This window comes from Artibeus jamaicensis, unplaced genomic scaffold (assembly GCF_021234435.1).
Source record: "Artibeus jamaicensis isolate MK-2021 breed Jamaican fruit bat unplaced genomic scaffold, CSHL_Jam_final contig_415, whole genome shotgun sequence".
NCBI classification, from domain to species: domain Eukaryota; kingdom Metazoa; phylum Chordata; class Mammalia; order Chiroptera; family Phyllostomidae; genus Artibeus; species Artibeus jamaicensis.
This window is the reverse complement of record NW_026521823.1, coordinates 24,064,257-24,088,199: the sequence shown is the minus strand read 5'-3', so window position 1 is coordinate 24,088,199 and position 23,943 is coordinate 24,064,257. Positions and strand designations below refer to the sequence as shown.

The 23,943-nt window shown below is 39.0% G+C and overlaps 1 protein-coding gene across 1 annotated transcript in view; it reads right to left on the bottom strand.

The window, feature by feature from the left end:
- The window catches only part of NDFIP2 (Nedd4 family interacting protein 2), a 51,080-nt gene that overhangs the window by 11,448 nt on the left and 15,689 nt on the right, over nt 1-23,943 (bottom strand). Inside the window, exons 2-4 of the mRNA XM_037145172.2 lie at nt 16,731-16,896; nt 11,561-11,694; nt 7,399-7,492 (exon numbers count right to left, since the gene is read on the bottom strand). Coding sequence (XP_037001067.2) covers nt 7,399-7,492; nt 11,561-11,694; nt 16,731-16,896 — 394 coding nt within the window. The remainder of the gene's footprint in view (nt 1-7,398; nt 7,493-11,560; nt 11,695-16,730; nt 16,897-23,943) is intronic.

Genomic DNA, 23,943 nt, shown 5'->3' with positions numbered 1-23,943 from the left:
TAACCTACTTTTAGGTAAAAACAAAAGAAGAAACGGTCCCTCCTCTTCCTCTGGATGTTTGGACGTAATACCGAGAACTGCTGCGGGAATCCTGCCGTCAGCCCGAGGGAGGAACCCTGTCTCCAAGGGGCAGAGCGAAGAAAAGCACAGGAGCGCAGAGCCACAGACTGACACTCTCGGGGCCTTCAGACGCTCATTCAGGCAGGACTTACCTTGTGAGACAATCTCCTAACTATTTAAAAACGGTTGTAGTAATGGGTTTCTACTACGTGTAGCTGAAACCACACTGACGTAGGTCCCTGAGATATAATCAGAATGCCCTACCTGTGTCCAACATATCAGCACTGTCAATATAATAACAATGATGATAGTAATAAAGCTTCTAAAGATTTGAGCCTAGGTTTGGGTCTGTTCAGTGCCCATCCTCTTCCCCTACATATCTCCAAACGACACAAAGTAAATTCCCTACAGAAATTTTTATGTTTCAGAATTCTGCAGCTAAAGGAAGCATTGTAGGATAAGTTTAAATGGAAGAGCTACTTCTTTAAAAGTTCCCCTATTCTAGTAATTTCTCCCTTCCTCATGCCTTCTGAAAAGTCTCAGCTTTCTTGATCACTTGTGGGAAGCTGAATTTAAACATAGAGTAAGTTTTAAAATAAGAGACTTGTGTTTGAGGGGCACTGTACTCACTCACTGCCATGTGACCTTGGGCTCACTGCTGACTTCCCTGAGTTCTCTGACCTGTAAGTACTCCCTTTACCAAGTCAGTAAGAGGATTAAGTGAGACAATGAATAGAAAGAGCTTAGCACAGGACAGAACCTAGCACGTGGTAATTAAGTGTTAGCTATCATTACTACCCACACAAAATTATCTCTTTACCTTACAGAGTAGGTCCTATCTTTTCTGTACCAAAAAAATCACAAGATACATTATTGGAAATAATGTTTAACTTCCTACTTTTTTCTTTTTTCGAACCCACATTCCGATCGGTATTTCCCTGTTCTCTGTATCTGTGCTACCCAACGCCACTGCGTACCCTGCCTCTTCTTCGTGCTCCAGGAACTCATCCTTCTCTATAGAGGAGGTCACTGAAATTTAAATTAATTGAAACCCAATAAAATGAAGAACGTAGTTCCTCCATCACAGCACCTCCATGTGAAGTGTTCAAGAGTCACACGTGGCCTGTAGCTGTCGCAGTACTGGTCTGCGAGATTCAGAATATTCCCACCAGCACAGAACATTACATTAGACGTAACTGCTCCATATCTAATTGGCTAATATCTTTTTAGCTGTGGGAGAAAACAAAACACTTAGCCAATCAAAAACTAATTTTATATCTACTTAAAATACAGAATTCACACCGATGTAGAGCAGCAGAGAGAGATCCCCCACTGGTATGCCACATGTGTGTCAGTGACGGGCGGAGATGTTTCTCTCCTCAGACCGCAGGGTGGGCGGGCAGGCGCGGTCTGGGGCAGAGCAGAGGCTGTCACCAGCCCTGAGCACCTTCTGCCCTTACCGCCGTGTGCTGTGAGCGGGCTATCATTCCGTAAGTATGCCAAGTTGTTAAACACAGGAGGCTCTGATGAAGAAAATCCAAAACAGCAAAATATTCCAAGAGCACATTTTTACCTTTGAGCATATATCCAAGCAATGTCCAATTAATTTCTTCCAATCTATTACACCTACCACTGCACCCACACTAGGAATAAAACCCAAAAGAACACTAAAATATTCACTGAGCCATCACGTCTCCTTCTTGCTCTACCAGTGGTATGGGTTCCTGTAAGCTGTGCTCAGGTGCTACAACTTGGTATGGACTGAACTGTGCCCCTTCCAAATGTATAGATTGTAGCCCTAACCCCCAGTGTGATTCCATTTAGACAAAGGAGCTTCAGGGAGGAAATTACGATTAAATGAGGTTATAAGAGTAGAGCAGGGGTGTCAAACTCATTTTCACTGGGGCTGATGGGGCCACATCAGCCTCTCAGTTGCCTTCAAAGGGCTGAATGTAATTTTAGGACTGTGTAAATATAACTGCTCCTTAACTAGGGGCAAGGAGCTCAGTGCTGCCCTGGGGTAGATGCCAGGCCACATAAAACAGAGAGGAGGGCCAGATTTGGCCTGAGGACCTTGTGTTTGGCAGGTGTGGGGCAGAGCCCTAATCTGATAATCTAATAGGCTTGGTGTCCACAAAGGACGATGAAAGAGACACTAGAGAGGTCTCTCTCCACAAATGTGGAGAGGACAGGCCACGTGAGGACACATCAAGAACGCAGCCATCTACAAACCAGAAAGAGAACCTCTGCCAGAAACCAAATTTTCTGGAACCCTTATCTTGAACTTCTTCTACCCTCCAAAACTCAGAGAAAATCAATTTCCATTTGTAAGCCAGACATTCTTCAGTACTTTGCTATGACAGACCAAACAGACAAAATACATAACCATCTTTAATTGGTTTAAGCACTAACAAAACAGTGAAGCTGGTGATCACTTCAGCATAGGTGAATTCACATTTTATGTCCCTTAACTTACAAGACAGAAAGTAAAGCTGGGCAGATCTTGAAGAGTAGAATTATTTCTGGATTCAATTTTGGACCCCCCATGACATGTCAGAGTTGGCAAAAAAGAAAACTGAGTAAGTGTACACTAATCTGTAAATCTGAACTGTGTGTAGAAGAAACGTGTAGCAGAGGCAGGGAAACATATGCCCAGGGAAGAAGACAATACTCTCCTTTCAACCCTACTTCATTCGTGCTATGTTCCCCTAGACACCTGGGGTAAATAAGGAAGCTTAAAAAATACAGGGCACCTATTTCCCATACAGGAAGGCCCAAGATGACACCCAGAAGCAACAAGCGTACACAGCCTCTATTCCCCAGGTAAGATTTGGGGAAGCAAGCAGCTGGGAAGCTAGGCATCAACTCAGAAAAGTCGGTAAAGCAAGCTTAGCTTTACTCCCCTTCCACTTCTGCACATTCCCCTTCAGAGTACTCTTCTTTGTAAGAAAGCAAATCAGGCAGGTTCGGACAGATTCATGCATTTGAAAGAAGGCTGCCAATCATTTAAAATCACATTACTTATTATAACTAAAAGGTGAATTCTTGGGTAAGGATGAGGAAGTAAAACACTACCACCACCTTCACTCAACAGAACTCTATACTTTGTTTTCATGTATATTCACTCATTTGTTCCTCACATTAGCTTTTTAAGAAGGGCAAGGTCAAATTAATTTCACGGTACACAAGAACCAGTTGAGAATTAACAGTTAAGCTGCACATAAAGTCATAAAGCAAGTAAGGTACAGTCAGGATCGAAGCATCCCAGTCTTTCACCCATCTGTACCTCCCACCTACCCACAATGGTTAGCAGGATAGCCTAGAAAGTAAAATTTGTACACTATAGTTTACCCCTTACATAGACAGGTTGTATGTTTAAATTTTCAGTAGCTACAAGATACTTATTAATTAAAAGGGGGGAAACAGCCCTGGCCAGTGTAGCTCAGTTAGAGCATTATCCTGAACAGTGAAAGGTCACAGGTTCAATTCCTGGTCAGGGCACATGCCTCGGTTGCAGGTTTGGTCCCCAGTCAGGGCCCGTATGAAAGGGAACCAAATGATGTTTCTCTTTCACATCGATGTCTTTCTCTCTCCTTCTCTCTCTCTCCCTCCCTTCCTCTCTGAAATCAATAAGTGTGTCCTGAAGTGAAGATAAAAAATAAAAAATGAGGAGGAAAAAAGTAACTTTAGAGTGGAGAGAGCTCGCGGCGCTCCCTGATACCATGCACTGAGAAGGGCGTTCGTTAGTGAGACAGTTGGCAAAAAATGAAGAGGATCAGTGAACCGGTTAGTGTTTCATTAACATTAATTTCCAAATGTTGATTATTGGACTGAGTTACATAAAATGTTGAGACTTGGAAAAGCTGGATAAAGTCATATGGAAGCTGTATTATTTTTACCACTTTTTCCTAAGTTTTAAAGTATTTTAAAATAACTTCAAAAATCTTGATATTTGTTTTGAAAACAAATGAAAATTATAGATGAGAAATATGCATATAATACAAACACCGAGAACTCATTTTTTAATCACAAAAAAATTCTCATTACATGTAAATGCACCAGGTTTCTAGGACAGTAAGTTCTCAAAAGAAAGATCAATTTCCCCATACTTAATTCTGAGCTACATAGGGATTGTAAATCTCTGTCTTATTCTTAGGCTCTTTGTTTAAACTATCAGCCATTAAGAAAGGCATGATGCTAACAATGTATTAGTTTTAAGACATCTCCACTAAATTAGAGAATTAAATAAAAATTATTTTTCTTGTAAATAAACTCAGTAAAATTTAATACTTCAAAAATATGAAATTTTAGGTATATAGTTAACAATTTTTAAATGTCTTTCTTGATTCACTTCCAATATGTAATGCCATCTAAAAACTATATAAAAACACAGCTTTGCATGCACAGAACAAATCATTAATACACTCTTTTTTAGTACGTGTGGTACTACTAAGACAACTCCTTTAATAACTAAACTTTTATGACTTGTCCAGGTAGGTGCTCAAAAGAATTTACTGAATAAAGATGCTCAACATCATTCACTGTTAGACAAATGCAAATTAAAACCATTATGACATACTACCACACACCTACTGGAATGTCTTTTTAAAAAATGTCAGCATCAAATGCTGATGAGGATCAGAGCAACAGACACACTCACTCAAAATGGTCTGGCCACTTTGACAGTCAGTCTGGTCACTGCTTACAAGTCAGAATTTACATTTCTAAACACTTTTCTAACTCTTTAAAAAAATATTTTATTTATTTATTTTTAGGGAGGGAGAAAGAAAAACATCAGTGTGTGGTTGCCTCTCAAGCGCCTCCTACTGGGGACCTGGCCTGCAACCCAGGCATGTGCCCTGACTGGGAATCACACCGGTGACCCTTTGGATTGCAGCCCACACTCAATCCATTGAGCTACACCAGCCAGGGCTCTTCTAATTCTTTTTAAAGGTACAATTAATCTAATATCTCTTTAATGAGGAGATCCTCTAGTTTAACATGGCAATGATGCGATGATCAATGATTACTGTATCGCTGAGGGAAGGTTCATCCATGACATAAAAGACTCAACCTCAGAAGAAATAGTTTCTAGATGGAGCCTGCGACATTAAATATGTCCATGCCATTTTTAAGTGCTGGAGTTCAGGGTCATTTTCACAGATTGTCAACTATTCAGTGAACAAAATCTTTATTTTTTATTACCCTATTTAGGTGTAGACATACTTTAGGGTTACATGTGGAAAGAGACAGAAACGTAGATATTGAAAACAGACAAAGCAAGAAGTCTACGAAACGTTTTAAATAAAACATTAAAATTGATATTCACTGCAGTTTTACTTGTCCAACTTATATAACCAGAAGTGCTTAAGTTATAAACCACATCAAAGAAAATCCATTTCTGAACCTTAGCAACACACACCAGAACAGAGTCGAGGTGACACCTGCTAGTTTAAGATGCATGGAAAGCTGCATGTTATAGGAAGCTGCAATTTGTATAACAGCCACTAGATGGCAGTGAAAACAAATAAATCTGTGCTCATTAAAGCAAATAAACTCTCAAGCTCTGGCCTACAGCCCACCAGAAAACAAATGTTAAGGAAATAAAGATTAAAAATTATTTATAATTTTACTCTTATATTAGTGCGACATTTATAGCCTATGTAACAGTATGAAAAATATAAAGTGTAATAGGAGAATTCAGTCATAATTTAGTATAAGTCAGATAATTTACATTACATTAACTGAAACTTATGTTCACATTAATATGCCACCACTGGCCAAAAATAAAGCTAATCAAATGTCTATTTCCCATGCAGCTGCAATACTGTGACATCAGTGAACTGTTTTCAAATCTAAAACCAGGAATTAAAGAGAAGACAGTAGGGCTCAGTGAACTACGGAAATGGAGAAATGAGGAAGCTCTGAGTCAGACAATTAGATGGTGTCAGATAACATGTTTTCGTGCCTAAGAAACAGTTGTTTATACTACACACAGTACAATACATTTAAAGTCTTTCTTTTCTAATTAAGGAATCAGTGTTTATGTGACTCTTACAATAAAAATATGTGGGAAGTGTGCTATCAATATAAAGGGTTATCAGCTGAACTAAAACCAAGGCAAACATATTTACATTAAAGCAAGGTTCAGTAGACTAACAGTAGTTATTTGGAGCCAAAGTGTTCATTCGTCTCCTTTACATAGTATCTAATATCGTATTTAACTAGACACTGTTACAAAAACTACAAGGTTTAAATATTACACCACATTAGCTCATGCCAACATGATTATAATTTAGTAAATTTGAAGGAAAAAATCTAACTGCCTGCTCATTCACCCACCCACTTCTGAGAGGTTACTTACATCTATTCTTCAGAAGATAAAACAAAGGAAGCAAGAAACCATTTCAAAATGGAAGAAGTTAGTGATTTTCTAGACTCAAAAGTAACTCAATGCATTTCTCATTTTTAAAGTTGGACGTGGTACTTTAAATAAGTAAATTATGCCTTGGTTTTATTATCAACATAAATCATAAATTAAAATGAATTAAATTAGCATTCTATCAAAGAAGGTATGAAAACTTGATAATTTAACTAAGGGCAGAAATTAACCGTATCATAAACTAATAAATTTACTTACATGAATATTAGGTTTCCAAAACATTTTAGCAATTTAAAAGTTTGTTGAGTTTCACAATATTATTTACTGAGTTTACAATGTGCCAACTAGGAATCGAAATAATGACTACAATGCAGCCTTTACTAAGATACCTTAAGTCTACTTTACAAGTCAAATATTAAATTAAGAATTCGGCAAGAGGTTACAAAATGTAAGGGGTTTCTGGGCTTCTAAATACTCACCATTCTCTTAAAAAAAGACATACGCTTTCATACTTAGTGTCTCAAATCACTGTTATAGTTACTGAGAATATTCGCTTTTCCCACCTCTCTTCTGGTTTAAAGACAGTCAAATGAAAGTTTTCTGCCTCAAAAGCAGAATTTATAGTTTCATTCTATATGCTCCTACAATATTGAATAAACCTGTAGCATTTCTCATACAAAACCATATTAAGCTTAAACATGCTTATATATCTCCATACAATCAGAATCTAGCATGATGACTACAATACTTAGTTATCTGATAAGTATTTAATAAATTCCGGGATTTGTATTGTAACATATGATCACACTTAGCTAGCTAGAATTAGGAACAATTTACATTTTTAAGTAAGGAAGACCCATGCTAACAATATTTGCCTTTCTTCACTGTCTGTTGTAATATACACAGCCAACATATGCAAATACATACAGATAGTTTGGAAAGGAAAGACCACTCACTGAAAAATGCCAGCATGAAGATCCCATCATTACCCACTCTGAGCTGGTCTGCATCACTGAAGTCATCTCTTGGTGGACACTCTTCCTCCTGAATCTGTAAAACACATGACATTAGAACAGCTCACTAAATTACAACTTAATACCTTAAATATCAAGATAAGAATTTAAATAAAATCTAATATCCTCAATTTGTTGTATAGTCAAAATACAATAATGTGTACAAACATGTAGGGAGTGTTAATTTTTAAAGGGCACCCTTGAAAAGAGTAACTTCAAAGGTAAAACACAAAAAAGATAAAAGGTGAGTAATACTGAATTAATGAAAATGATATCAAGAAAAGTAGACGTGACATTGTTGCATTAGTGTCAATTGAAAAACAAGAAAGTTCATTATCAATGGTGGAGATACTTATCAAATATAAAAGTGGACACGCACCCTTTGACCCAGCAATTCCAGCTCTCCGAACACACTGTACAGATATACAAGGTCTGTCCTGCAAGTATCCATCCATGTAATATGAAAAATAGACATTTATTGAAGAAGGTATAAGATGCAAGAAATATTATACACAGGACAGTGATGTCTCACAGTGGCCTTCAACATAGACACCTTGGGACCTCATACAGTTCTCCGAGCATCTCTTCCACTGTTCAAAATACTCTGCAAAATTCTCTGTTGGAATCAGTATCAGTTGCCATGCTATATTTTCCTGAATCTCATCCAGAGTCTGAAATCTCTTCATTTTCAAATGTGATTTTAGTTTTGGGAAAAGCCAGAAGTTGTAGGGAGCCAAATCTGAGCTATAGGGCAGCTAAGCGACCTGGGTAATTTGATGTGTCACCAAAATCCTTGGCATAAGATATGATGCACGAGCAGGCACCCTGTCATGATGAAGGTGCTGATCACCAGCTGCCCACAGCTTTGGCCATTTTTGTTGTACTGCATCTCTACACTCTTTGCATGGTCCCTGAAAGCTTTCTCAATCATCTGAATGGTTTCCATGGAGGAGTGTCCAAGCTTAATGCAAAATCTGATGCACGTTCATTGCTCTAATGGCTCAGTTATTTTGAATGTCACTCCACAGTGTCTACTGCCCCCACTGACTAGCACAGTGAAGTCGTCCTTGTTCACACATGCACATCCCAGTCCACTCTCCTCAGCTGCCAGGTTACATGGATGTCACACAAACCATTTTCATTATATTAACAATGGCTGGACTTTTTCCAGGTAAACACACACACACACACTCACTCTCTCTCTCTCTCTCTATATATATATATATACACACACACACACTCCACTTACAAGAAATGTACTAAAGATAATTCCCTGCAGCAACATTAATAAAAGCAAAAGATTAGATGCAACATAAATGCCTATCATAGCGGACTACTGTAAGAGATAATTTTCCATGAGTCTCTTCACGTTTCTGCATGTGTTCCAGGTAGAGGCACTGGGTGCCTTTTCTCTGTACTATCTTTTCAAGGGTGTTTATATGGCGGACTGCTCAGAAAGAGAGGGACAGTGTCTCTGTCCAGAGCAAAGGTGTGGGCGTGCTTACGTGCCATTAGAACACACTGGGTTCACTAGACTCAGGGTTCTGCACTGTGTGGAGGCATCACACAGTGGTCTTTGTGCTGCCCCGTGGGAATCAAGGCTCAGGAAGCTGGTATGAAAAGATGCTAATACTCTGGTTGCAACTATTGATGTAAATAATAAAGTTTGTGTGTCTGACCCAACATTCACAAAACCGACAAGCTAATCAGGCAACTTGAAAGTGGTAAAGTGTCAGATCACCCACAGTTCTTGAGAGACCAATAAAATAAAGTTACTGAATATCTGATGAAATTCAAAAGTAATGTAAAATGTTTTAAAGAAAAAAGAATAAGCATTCTTAATGGTCTCACGATGATCTCCCAAATATATTAAATGAAAATCATTTGTATAGCCCAATGCCTTTTGTTTATAAAAATATACTAAGATATTAACACATTTGCTTGAAAATGTAGGGAACTTCTCTGAAAGTATACACAAAACCTGTCACCACTGACTGTCTCTAATATTCGATGAACACTGACGAAATACCCATTGTACATGAAACTTCTTGGTATGTGGGATACATGAGTGTACATAAAACAAAGATGTCTGCCTTTCATGGACCTATATTCCACTAACGGGAATGAGACAACAAAGACATAACAAATAAGTTCTTTAAAGAGTTATTAAAAGGTGTAAATGCTCTGCAAAAAAAAAGGGACAGTTTCGGAATGCTTGCTTGAGGTTACGGGTGACAGTATTAAGCCTGGTGGTCAAGAGGCCTCACTGAGATGACATTTGAGCACAGGCTTACAGGAGAGGTAAGAGTTAGCTACCCTGATATAAGGAATAAGCGAGTGCCTCACAAGGACGGTACATACAAGGTCCTAAGGATCGTAACTGGTGTGGTGGAGTGATTCGACTACAGTGAGAGAGAGGAGGAAATGGGGTCAGGGAGTCCACTGCAGGACTTTGTTTTACCAAGTGAACTGGGAAGTCTCCGATTTTGCTCAAGTAAGTGGCATGACCTGACAGTACACATCTGCATTATCTCCATGTTACATATACACAACCTCAGTTGGGGGTTGATGGTTCAGTTTTGGGTTCCTACTCAGAGAAGTTAAGGGCCCTGCCCAAGATCATATAATTACTTAAGTCAAGACAAGAGTTAAATCCAGGAAACTGATGTTCTTTTCATCTAATCATGGTAGTTTAACTACATACTTTGCTTTCCTGAAAGAAAATGTTTTTAAAACCATATTGCTTGTGTTTGGGCAAAAAGAGTCCTTAAACTCTGCATTCATATCCAAGGCAATTCTCTTATAGTAAATGCAATGAGTGGCAACAATTAAACACATATTAATAAAGTTTTATATAATCCCAAGTTAATTCAGGAAATAAACATTAAAGTGTAGCATGAACCCTGCCCCCTGATAAACCTGTCAATGTGATGGCAAGGATATAAATATTTCACACTCTTTTGAAACACCAGTGCAGAGATTTTATCATAGAACACCCTTTTTTAAAAGAAGACATGCACAAGGATGTTCCTTTCAAGGTTAAATCAGAAAACACACATACACTTGAAAATAATCTAACTGTTCACTAGAGAGAACTGACCACTAAATTACAGTATATTGATTCCATGGAGTTTTATGCAACCATTAAAATGACAGAAAGATACTCAGAGAAAATGTTTAAAAAATAAAAATGGTGTCTGTATGGTAATTTCAACTACATTAAATACTGATTTATTTAAAAATCCTACAAATGGATAATAAAAAAATACAATAAAAATATATAAATAAAAAATAAAAGTCCTAATATTGGGAAACACACCAAGATATTTTAAAATGAAAGCTGTAACAGAGCGCCTCTGGTATTTTCTTCTTAATTCCCCGCATTGGCCAATGTAAAGAAGCATCGTTAGCTGTCATTTATTAAATACCAGTATGTCCCAGACAATAGCTAAGTGCTGGAAATGTCCTTGTCCTCAAATTGCTCACAATGTATCAAATACTAGTTTTATGGCAAGAGAAAAGTTACAATTTAAAACAAGTTACAAAAACATGAATTCTACCCACTACCAGGTTATAAAATGTAACTGATAAAAACAAGCCATAAAAGTTTTATCAAGTGCTTTGAAATTCATATTTCATATGAATATTAAAAATGAGTTCATTTTCACAAATCTATGTAATTATCCCATAAATATACACCCAACCCTATATATGAAAAATAGAAGAAAATAGAAAAATAATGTCTCCAAGTCTGGCCACTTACTTTTCCTATGAGAGCAGATTCAGGAAATAGGCTTCAGCTCACCCAGATGAGATTCATTTCCAAATGAATACATGGCCTCCTGTCATTTTCACTGTACTTTGCTTTACTGAGTGCTTCACAGATGTCTGTCTATTTGTTTGGTTTTTTAACAAAAATAAAGGCAAGACCCTTCACCAACAGAAATATCATAACTCGCTAAATTGCAACACTTGCTTTATTGCAGTGGTCTGGCACAGAAACTGTACTATCTCCAAGGTCTGCCTACATTCAAGTGCTACTCAGAACTTTTTTTTTTCTTTTTTGATATCTGAATACCCTCGAAAGAAAATAGAATTTTCTTACTCTTTGAGATGTTTCTGCTGCTGCAGCTGCCATTGCAGCAGCTTTTGCTTTCTCAGCTTCATCATATGTAGGAAGAGAGGTAGCAACACTGTAGGGAGGTGGCACAGGATAAAATTCACTGTAAACTTCTGTATCTGAAGAAAACGAATCAAAAAGGATAGCCATTAAAAGGAACTATATGATATTGTATTTATAGCCAAAAGTAAAATTTAATTTACAACAGGCCACTAAAGACTATGACTGCTGTTGTAGTCCAATGTTATAAGGAATATAACACAGAAATTATTATTACAATCATATATATAATTTTAGTCCGATACTATAAAGAAGGGACTGATAAATATTATCTAAAGGCTGATACATAAAACAAGCATCTTAAAAATAAGATTTTGGAAAGGAGTGCAAGATAAGAGGTAAGCAACAGTGCTATTCTCAAATAATTCAATTTACTTGCCCATAATCTCAAGACAGAAATATCAGAAAGTAGAAATATCACAAATAGTAAACACATATAGTATTAACCATTTAACTTGCCATTTCGTAATGTTGGCAACTCGGAGGTTCAAAAAGTTAAGTGATTTTGCCTGCATCACACAACCATGGGTGGCAGAACCCGGGATTACCTGACTACAAAAACTCTGCTCATATAAGAGGTCAATTTTTCTGCATATAAGAGGTTTAATTGTCTACACATGTCAGTTTTCGTAACCATCCTAATCTCATCAGCAAACTCAGTATTTCTCTTTGCTAAAAGATTGATGTTTTAACTCTTGTGTACTCTTGTCTCTTTCTCCTTCCATTTTTCCCACATTGACCTATTTCTTTTTATGAATGATCTCTGATTTTTTAAACTTTTAAAACTATGATCTCCACATACACAATAATGGTAAACAGAGACTGCTTATATTTTTTTAAAAACCGGTTATCACTTATTGCCGACATAAGTCATATAAGTAAAATGATACAGGTCAGTCAGCTGATCAGATTTGGGCCAGAATTACTGACATGAAAAAACAAGAACATTCTAAAAATAGTACATACCACAGTGTTTGACACTACTTCTGTGCTTTCTTCTAACTACAGTGTTAACACTTTCTACCTTGGTTCATAATATTCTCTATCCTTAACAGAATTTCTTGAATTTACAACATGACAACACATTTTTCATTAGCAAAATTTTCCTATTGTGTTTTATGCACACAAGTTTTAAAATAAGCTTTTTAAATTAGTTACTTAAAAGAGCAATGGATCTGAAGTTATTTCTAATCTAATGAGAAAAAGTAGGAGTAACAATATAATACTGAATGTTATCTACCAAAAGTCACAAGAATCACAAATTCTTAGAAAAGACTAATTGTTAGGATGTAAGAACACAATAAATAGTTAAGTAAATAAATTTCTTTAGTTCCAAAACTACAGTAGAAGCAAAATTTAGGTGAAAGTAATAGTTATGAATTTTAAGGCAGTAATAGTAAAATGACTTCTGAAACAGGAATGAAGACCCATTATAAGGATATTAGTGCTTTTATATTAACAACAGATATGTAAGTTTTTGAAAAGTCTTAACATCAAAGATAGAAAAAATATTCCCACCAGAAATAAATGAAAGGTGGGAAGAAACATTAAACTGCAACAGCTCACATTTTCACTTGTTAATTTTACTTATTTTTCCTCTTTTAAGGTGGTGGTTTTCAACCAGGGGATTTAAAGGCTGGGGAGCTCCAGCCCCACCTCCTCCTCCGAGATTATGTCATCTCAACAAATCAGTTCAACACCAAGAGGATCCGCTTCCTAATCAATACAACTGACTCAGCAAGGCTGTTACTTTCCATAATGGGACGAAGCACGCGGGTATTCTAGAGGACTCTGTGTACTACGAAGCACTGTACAAACGTCACCTGTTACTGACAGTGCTCTGAGATGTATGAGAAGGGAATAATCCCCTCAGAAAACTGCACTCCCGTGCGTATGATGTAACAGCGAGGAGGGGATCCATGATGGCAGTGAAGTAGGCTGAAGCTACACTAACCTCTTCCTTAAGACCAAACCAGAATTACAAACAAATTACAGAAAAAAATCATCCTGAATAACCAGTTTAAGACTAGCTTGAAAGAAGCCATCTAACCACGAAACTTATGGAAGAAGCCATGTCACATTCAGACTGGGAGGAAGTGCGGAGGTATGGGAGGGCTGGCTGGGCTCCCACGGGGACAGTTAGTTACGGGGAGATATTTCAGCAGCCACAGGGGTTCCCCCTGAGGAGTGTGGGATCTAAATGCCAACCCAGGTTCCCCAGCCTGGAGCACCAGAACCAGGAAAGGTGCCCACATAACATCCGGCTGTGAAAGCAGCAGGGCTTCTGTCCACCAGGGAAAGATGACTAGAGAATCAGACACCACCATGAAGGACCAACACACAAAATTTCACTTGCATCTATTTACCCTGGGCTTCAGTTAAGGGAGGGCAGAGTGGACTAGAGACACATGAGAGTCTGGGCCTGGTGGCTCTGGGGAGAGGTCTGAGGGTCAGTCAGCTACCAAGATCCTTGTGCTGAAATCATAACCCACACTGCATTAGGCTAAGTGGAATAAGTCAGCCAGAGAGAGACGAATACCACATCACTTCACTCATATGTGGAATCTAATGAACAAAGTGAATGAACAAGCAAAATAAGGAGATGCATGGATAGAGACCAGGCTCACAGCTCTAGAGGTGGGTCGGCAGTGGTGGGTCAAGCAAAAAAGAAAAAGAGCCCTGGCTGCTGTGGCTCAGTGGATTGAGTGCCAGCCTGATAACCAAAGGGTTGCCGGTTCGATTCCCACTCAGAGACATGCCTGGGTGGTGGGCCAGGCCCCTGGTAGAGGGTGCACAGGAAGCAACCCCAAAGTGGTGTTTCTCTCCCTCTCTTTCTCCCTCCATTCCCCTCTCTCTAAAAATAAATCTTTAAAAAAGGAAAAAAGAAAAGGACTCACGGGCGTGGACAACAGTGTGGTGATTGTGGGGGGAAGGAGTGAAAGGAGGGGTCAGAGGCAGAAGAGGGTGGGTACAAGAGGAATAAATGGTAATGGAAAAAATACCTAAATAAATAAATAAAGAATGACTCAGACCCTAAAAAAATCTACACCAGCAGTTTTCACTAAACAAAGATACAAAATTCTAGAAATACTCAGTTCTTGTACTCCATTATAGTTATAAATGGCCTGTTAGCACAGTTGTAGAAAATAACGCAGTAATCGGGGAAGATTCTAAGAATAACTGAACATCTAGGTACTAGGCTTAACTTGTTTTACAGTAAGAATTTATTTAACACTACAAATGTCATGCTAAATTTTCAGATAATAGAAAAATGAGACCCTTCTGAATTCATTTTATGTTGCTTCCATAATATTAAAAGAAAAATCATACATATGGTACATAAAGTTACAGATCCCACTAACAAAGCTGCAAAAACATTAAATAAAACATTAATGAATCTATATCCAAAAGAGACTAGAATATGAAGACAAAAAGAATTTACTCCAGGAATACAGAGGTGGATTAAAAAAGAAATCTATTAATAACATACTTCATTACATCAAAAATGAAGGAGAAAAAGTCCAACTTTATGATAAGGTCCAAAAAAAATAACTCCAAGGTTTCCGACCTGCTGGAGACACTCACTGAAACGAGGAAGACCATCGAGGACAATTCTGGTGCTGGAGGCACAGGCCCCAGGCAGGTGTGGTGCATTTAAACATTAGCCTATCATCTGAAACGCCTCCATACACAGGAGGAGACATTTCTCAAGGGTCTTGAATAAGGAATAAATTTAGGGACTCATGTCCAACAAGCCAAATGTGGCAAATGTGACACTGTGACTCTTGAGGCAATGTCATAAAAGGTGATTTAGCTTCCATCGGGCTGTCTCTCATAATGCTTGTTCTTGGAGCCCAGACTCTACCCAGCGAGGAAGCCCAGGCACACAAGGCCGGTAGAGGTGAGGGGAGAAGCCTCATCGGGGGCCCGAGGCGAAGCCCCAGTCAACTGTCAATCACGTGAATGGGAAAGCCTGCAGGACACCTCCAGACCCGGGCGCCATCAGATGAAAATCACATGGGACCCTGAGAGAAAACTGCATAGAGCCCAGTCTACCCTCAGAACATGAGCATTAATAATAGTAAATGATTGTCATTTTACTCCAGGAACTCTGAGGTGTTTTGGTACACAGCGTAGCAATGGTAGTCACAACAAAGAGACTACGATTTCACTTTTAGTGTCTTCCATCATTCATATACATCAAGATTTAATAGATTTTTAAAAAAATCTAGGATAGTAAATTCACTGTACTATATACACTGGAAACTTGTAAAATAATGAAGAAGGGTTAGCCCATAATAAATTTTAGAAAGCACCAATCTAGCTGTTAAATCTTATGGCCAAATAAAATTGATATAAATCAATATAAAAACTGCATCAAACTGGGTGCTGAATAAGCACATTAATCAAGTAATATTATACACAAACAGGAGTGAGCCTTTATTAATTTAATTAGTGAGAATACCTACGTGAAGATCATCTTCACTAATTACACGAAGACCCAAACAAATGTGGTGTAAAAAATACTGGGTCTCTGACACATCCCATGTGGCAGATGAAATCTGGACAAGCAAAAACGATGACCAGAGAAAGCTAGCATGAGTGTGAGAGAGGAAGATGACACCCCAGAGCAAGAGATCAGAAAGATGATACACTGTGATGGAAGTTTTTACATTAAAATGTTTTCCAATAACTGATTTTTACAATATTTCATAATAAACAAATAAAACATTTAGAGGTTATTTAAAATAGTGTACAAGATCAGAATTAAAACACTATAGTGATTAAAGTAGTGTGTTTTAGAGAAATAGATGAGGGTAGCTCTTTGGAATGACTGAAGGATGAGCAAGTAGCAAGCAGGAATCACTGCCTCGTGTCCAAGAATTACTACCATGTGTATGGGATATATCACATTCGCACCCTATACCACATTCTCACACCCACCAAGAACACCTTATTTTGTGACTATGTAAGTAAATACACACACGTATATATGTATGTGTGCATGTGCACAAAACCATGCTGGTAAAAAACAAAGGAGCAGAAGCCTGCACTACTAAAACTCCTGCTGGCCGTTTCAGAATAAACCCAGTACCTGAAGTCGTCGGGACTTCCACGGTGATGCTACTGTAGGGCGGCGGAGAGGAGTCTGTTTCGGGCACCGGAGCCGCAGGGACGGTCCGCACGGTCTGTGGCGTCGGGGCCGAGGCCGACGGCTGCTCCACAGCAGGTGACTCTGAATTATCCTCTTCATTGTGAAGCTAAGAGACAAGGATACAAGAAATATTCATGTGGTTCTACTTTTTTAAAGTTTACACTCATTTTTAAAGATTGTTTCGGACAAAGGATCATGTTTTAGCTGTAAAGAAAGTAAAACAGCATTTAAAAAGATGAACAAAAAATTTTAGAGAGACCTAATCAGTCACTAAGAACTTTAGAATTTTTAGTTTCTTTACAAAGTGAAGTTCAAATTGTTAAGAATTTATAAAGAAAAAAATAGTCATAATTACAATAGATTCTGATTAAGTCAGTCCCAAGTAAATACTGCCTACCATACATCAATCACTGTCTATTACACAAAGTCAAACCCTAATGATACAACCACCATACCAAGTAGGCACGAGATGCCCTGGCTCCTGACCGGGCAGTGCTCAGCCCTGGTGTCACAAAGCGGCTCCCATGCTTCCCACTACAAGGGACCCAGGAGAAGTCCTGATTTAGTCATCTATAGTGATACTTTTAGAAGGAAAATGTTAGATGAGCAAGAAAAGGCAAATAAAAGTAGCGTACAGATAGACACTAAGCAGTAGCAACTAAAACAAGTAACAGTAAAGGTGTCAAAAAGAGTAAAGCGCTTTTCCAAACTACCATTAATGCTGCAAATGCAGATGAATTATGCTAAAGAGAAAAGTCCTGTATCACCAAACAGCTCTCTTCTAGTTCCTCACACGTTAACGTCCTTAATACATGAATGTGCTCCCCAGAAGGACCTGCTCATTTTTAAAGCCTGTCATGATTTATTCAAATAACTAAAGTAATTACAGGTACTTTTGCAGAAGATCTCTGAAACAAAGGTCTGGAACTAGTAGAACATACCAATTTATTTCAACTGCTCTACCTAAACCTTCAGTTTCATTTTTACAAAATTATAATTGATAGTGAACATTTGATACATGCCAACAGTAAAACCCAGTAACTAAGTCAACAGTCTCCAGCACTATAGCACAGACCTTCCATATTCACTTTTTCATTCACTCAAAAGTGTATTTATTCTCTTCATTCGGTATTATTTTGTATTAATGTCAGGTATACAGCATTGTGGTTAGACAATCACCTTACAAATATTTCCCCCAATATTTCTAGTACCCCCCGGTACCATACACAGAAATTACAATATTAGTGACTATACTCCCTATGCAGTACTTCACATCCCGTGACTGTTTTAAAACTACCAATCTGTACTTCTCCATCCCTTCACCTTTTTTGCCTAGCCCCAACCTCCACCCCACCCCTCTGGCAAGCATTAGTATGTTCTCCGTATCTATGAGTCTGTTTCTGTTTTGTTTGTGCGTTTATATTGTTCTTTAGGTTCCACATATAAGTGAAATCATATGGTACTTGTCCTTCTCTGGCTGACATTTCACTGAACATAATTCCCTCCAAGTCCATCTGTGCTATATCACAAATGGTTAAGTTTCACTGTCTTTCAATGCGTCAGTTCCCTTCAAAGTAGGCTCCTTGGGACCTCACATACTTCTCCCAATCACCATCAGTTGCCCTGTTGTATTTTCCTGAGTCTCATTAATAGTCAGAAATCACTTCCCTTTCAAAGGTGATTTTAATTTTGGGAAAAGCCAGAAGTCACAGGGCACCAAATCTAGGCTGCAGGGGGGCTGAGTCACCTCGGTGATTTGATGTTTCATCAAAAAACTCTGTAGGAGACATAATGCATGAGCGGGCATGTTTCATGATGGAGTGGCCAATCACTAGTTGTCCATAGATAGCTGCAGCCTTTGGAATTATCCGAATAGTTCCCATGGAGGAATATTCAAACTTAATGCAAAATTTGATGCATATTTGTTGCTCTGCTCACTCAGTCATCTTGAATGTGACAGCCACACAGTACACATGCTCACTCAACAGCATCTACCACCCCCACTGACTAGTACATTGAAGTTGTCACTGTTCACACATGTGCATTCCAATCTACTCTCCTTGGCTGCCAGGTTATATCGATGTCATGCAAACCATTCTCGTTACATTAACAATGGCTGGATTTTTCTGGACAGACCTTCATATATGGTCTCTGACTAATCCCTTTACTTTCTGACTCTATTTAATACCAAAGGACATAACTGGGAAGTTATATTTGCAAAGAGATCTGTTTAAGCTCAACAAAAGAACTTCTTTAATTTTTAAATTAGAACTTTGTCGTAATTAGAACGCTAGTATGTGTGGGTAGGACAACAATACTTTAGGAAGACCTTGGACGATTATCTAGCAAGGCTAGTGTATAACTAGGAGGACCACACACCTGTGTATCCCCGGACAGTCCCACTTCACACATACTGCTGCAGGGCCCCCTCAATTTAACGTTCTCTCCACCCCTCTCATTCTCAAAAGCAGGAGTCCCCAACCCCTGCGCATGGACTGGGGCCACACAGCAGGAGGTGAGTGGGGAAGGCAAGCAAAGCTTCACCTGTATTTCCAGGAGCTCCCCATGGCTCCCATTACTGCCTGAGCTCCGCCTCCCTCCCATCAGATCAATGGCAACATTAGATTCTCATAGGAGCGAGAACCCTACTGTTCGCTTTGCAGTTCACCCTCGAACCCGCCTGAACTGCAAGGCGAGGGACCTAGGGTGCGTGATCCTTATGAGAATAATGCTGATGATCTGAGGCGGGGCTGAGGCGGTGATGCTGGCACTGGGGAGCGGCTGCAAATGCAGATCATCATTAGCAGGGAGGTTCAACTGAACAGAGACCCTAGTAAATCAATCGCTTACAGACTCATACGGTGAGTGGCAAGTGACAATTAAGCCTCATCTGGTGACAGGCTTTATTGTGGCAAGTGAGTTGATACACTTAAACTGTACTGCTGCATCTGGTGGCAGACTTTAACTCAGAATCTGACACTTATTTCAGTCCGCACGTGTCCTGCCCGTTATTTTACTTATCACTTCTGCCTGCACACTTGTCTCAGTCACTGTTTTGGTGAGCCCACATGACAACCCTAGCCAGCCAAAAGGAGTAAAAAACAAATGTCACTGAAGAGCTTCTCTGCAAAGGGGAAAGACCCAATGATGAGATACCAGAAGAATCTAAGACTGCCACAAAAAGAAAGGTGTACTTAAAAGAAAATACTAAGAATTCTACTTAAATTACAGGATCATTGCAACAGGTGATTCACATTCTCCAAGCATGCTATTTATAATATGTGGCAACCAGCTATCCATCAAAGCCATGAAACTCCTTCACCGCATGGTAACCAAGCACCCTGCAATAAAAAAGAAGCCTTTGGACTTTAAAAAAACAAACAAACAAACGTGAACATAAAGAACAGAAGCAATTATTGAAGGCCGCCATTTCACCAAATGCGTCTGCACAGAGAGCACCATTCTTAGTTAACCATGTCGCTAAAGCTAAGCAGTCCTACACTACTGGTCAAGAGTTGATCCTACCTCATGCTAAGGACATGTGTCGCAGACTTTTAGGACAGGCTACAGTTCAAAGGGTGGCATGTGTTCCTCTTTCAGCTTGCACCGTAACTAGATGAACTGATGAAAAGCAGAGGATACTGAGGCACGATTGTCAGAGGATTAATGAGTCACTGTGACACGCAATCCAGGGTGACGAGTCTACTGATGTTGACAACAGGGCAACGATGCTTGTTTTTTAAACTGGAATTACAGGGGTGACAAGAGAACACTGGGAATTCTGACCTGTTTCAAATATCAGCAGACACTTTGAGACTGAGCCAGGACCTTCCTTCTCCCAGCTGGTATGTGATCTCCCATCTCAGCTTTCTTTAAAAATAAATAAAATCTTAAAAAAAAAAAACCAAAGATATTAAGAGAGATGATAATTAAGCAGTATCTAGTACAGTATCTAGTTATGAACTGGATTCTGCTCTTAAAAGGGAGGGTTCTTTACTATAAAAGGCATAAGTAGAAAAAGTGACGAAATATGTTTCTAGTTTACAATGGTCCGTGTTATTTACTTTGATAACTGCACTGTACTTTGAGAAAATGTCTTTGTTTTTAGAAAACATACACTGAAATATTTAGACGTAAAGGGATAACATGTCTGCCACTTACTTTCAGACGTTTCAGAAAAAAATCAAGTGTGACCTTGGCCAGGTGGCTCAGCCGGCTCAGCTGCAGGCTCCAGGGTCTGATTCCTCGTCAGGGCACATTCCTAAGTTATGAGTTCAATACTGGGTCGGGACTCATGCAGGAGGCAACCAACTAATGTTTCTCTCTGACATCGATGTGTATGTGTTCGTCTCTGCACCCCACTCCCTCTCTAAAATTAATAAAAACATATCCTCAAGTGAGGGTAAAAAAATTTTAGTATATATGTAGTATGTATGCATGTATATATACTACATATGTATATAGTGTATGTGGGGGAAAGAGAATGAATCACAAAGCAAATGTGATAAAATGTCAACATTTAAGGAAACTGAGTGAATACTATATATGAATTCTTTACTATTTTCCCCACACTTTTTTATAAGTCTAAAATTATTTTAAAGTTAAAGCAAAAATAAAATATATGGTAAGGAAATAGAAAAATATATTGTATAAAAGCGGATAACTGAAAATGCTACAATCCCGCTTCTAACAAGTTCCACTCTATTGCTTAGTGGAAGCCCAACATGATCATTAAAAACCTGTACACCTTCAGTCACTTTTCAAGTTGATTTTTCCACTTTTAATCAAAATCCAGTTTTCCTTGGATGGCTCACTACACTCCACAAATGCCTCTCAAACAAGAATGTTAATCCTTGCAGAAAGCCCCCCTTATCTGGGAACAAGAAAACAAGGAAGATTTTCTTGAAGTTGCTGATTCTAGATCAAGAGCCTCCCTTTAGTTCACACTGTCTATACAGCCTTCCAGACCCACTCTCACCCTGATCTGATTACTATTTGCAAGGGTTCAAACAATCCCCAGTGAAGAAGACCTACGAGCCAGCTCCATACCCCCAATATTACCTCCTCTAATCTAAATCCTACTATATATAATACAAGATGGATAAGACCAACTAAACACCTCAACTATAAGACAGGAAGTAGTAATAATATCCAGAGTTGAAGGGTCCAGTAACTACATCAGTTCTTCCCTGACCTGATCTAGAACTGCTTCTACCGGAAAACACTGTACTTCTACATTTTCCTTCCCGGTCACAACCTCCTGGCTTTTATCTTTCTCACTCCCTTGCCTGCATTACGTCTCTTCTGTGGGCCCTCCACCCGCTGCCACCTGGTTACTTTCTAGCCAACGTAGCCTGACCGCTAAGTGAAAACCTTGCAGGACACTTTCCCTCCATTTCTGGTTCCCACACCCTCCGCCCCATCTACCCTATGAAGCCCAATTAGAGACGAGCCTACTATGTCCTGCTAGCGGGAGGAACACACATCCAGACCCATGCAGACTGGAGCCAAGATGAATTCAGCCTCCCATCCCAGCAGGGCCATCAAAACCAGTCACCACCATGGCAGGTGTTTTGGCTCCACTGTTCTCCTATTCCCCACTCCCAACCATGAAACTCTTTTCCTACTCCACAGAGGAAAACAGGTTTTCAAGCAAAAATTCCTCCAACTTATCTCCCCCTGCATCTCTAAATTTATCATGATGGCATCCAGCCTAACTTATAGTCTTTGCTCCTAAATGCCAGACAACTGTACAGAAGATCCTGCCTCCCAAAGGATCCCTTTTCCTTTAAATAACAGCTCTCCTTTTTCTCCACTGACTTCTGTGTGCCCACACATACACTCTATTCACACCATACTTAAAAAAAGAAAAAACCTGCCCCCTAGCTAAAATAAAAAACTTTTCTTAGTACTTTTCGACCTATTTCCATCCCTCCCTCTTTCCTTCAGTGACAAACATCCTAAGAGAAAAAATATATACATCTATCATCATTCTGTGCACTCCCAATGCTCATTTCCTCCCTAATCCATTACCATCTGGCTTTCACTTCAACAGCTCTTGCAAAGAACATTGACCTTCTTAATTGTTAAGTCCAAAAACCTTTATTCAGTCCTCACTCTACGAAAAACCTTTAATATAGTCAATGCAGTTAAGTGTTCTAACTGGTTTTTCCTTAGCTTCCTCAGAACTACTCCCCTCTGCTTCTCCTCCTACCTTTGACTATTCACCCTGTTCCTTTTATGGGGGGTCTGGATTTTCCTCTGACAACCTTACTCTTACCTAAAACTCAATCCAGAGCTGTGGAGACTGCCTCCAACACGGAGACCAGAGACAACTAATTGGTGTATAATTGGTTTCATTTGCAAGAGCATAAGCCAACTAACTCCATATAATATTGTTTACGTTACAATTACAAGCATTCATTTCTCATCTAAAAAATCAGCATGGTGAACTGTCTTGTTTGTTTCATTCTTTTAGATGATCAAGTAGTTGCTGTACATGACTAGAAAAAAAAGGTAATTTGATGCCAGAAGATCTAATTTAAGATACAGATCTACCACCTCCTAGCTGCATAACCTTGATTGGGTTTTTGAGCCTTGATCTTTCTGTGATGCATTCATTTTCATTCAGTCAGTCAGTTATCAATCAGTCACTCAAGCAACTTTACTAAACCACTAATATGTTGTAGCTACTATATTCAGTGCAGGAAATAAGATACAAATCCCAACCCATCAAGCCCTAGAACTTCGAGCTTCTAACGACTAGGAGCTCAGAGGCAAGGGACGCAGCATGGGGAATAAAGGAAAATAAAGTTTACATATTCTATTATAGGTAAACCAGGGATCCAAGAAGGACCAGGCCTGAAATAACACCTTTCTTCAGAGAAAGTTTTGTTCTTCCCTCAGCAAACAGAGATGCTAAGAACAGAAGCCCTAAGCAAAACTAAATACAGTAGTATCAATTCCCAGGACATGCTGCTGTTGATGATTCATCCAGGAAGCAGAGCAAATGCCAAGATGCCATTGCAGGCAACAGTTGAAGGGCTCATCCATCAAAGTGTTATACACCAAAACAAGCCCTCAAAAGTTGGCTGATAAACATGTACACATAAGCTGAGTAAGTTCATGACATCAGAAAGAAATACAGAACACA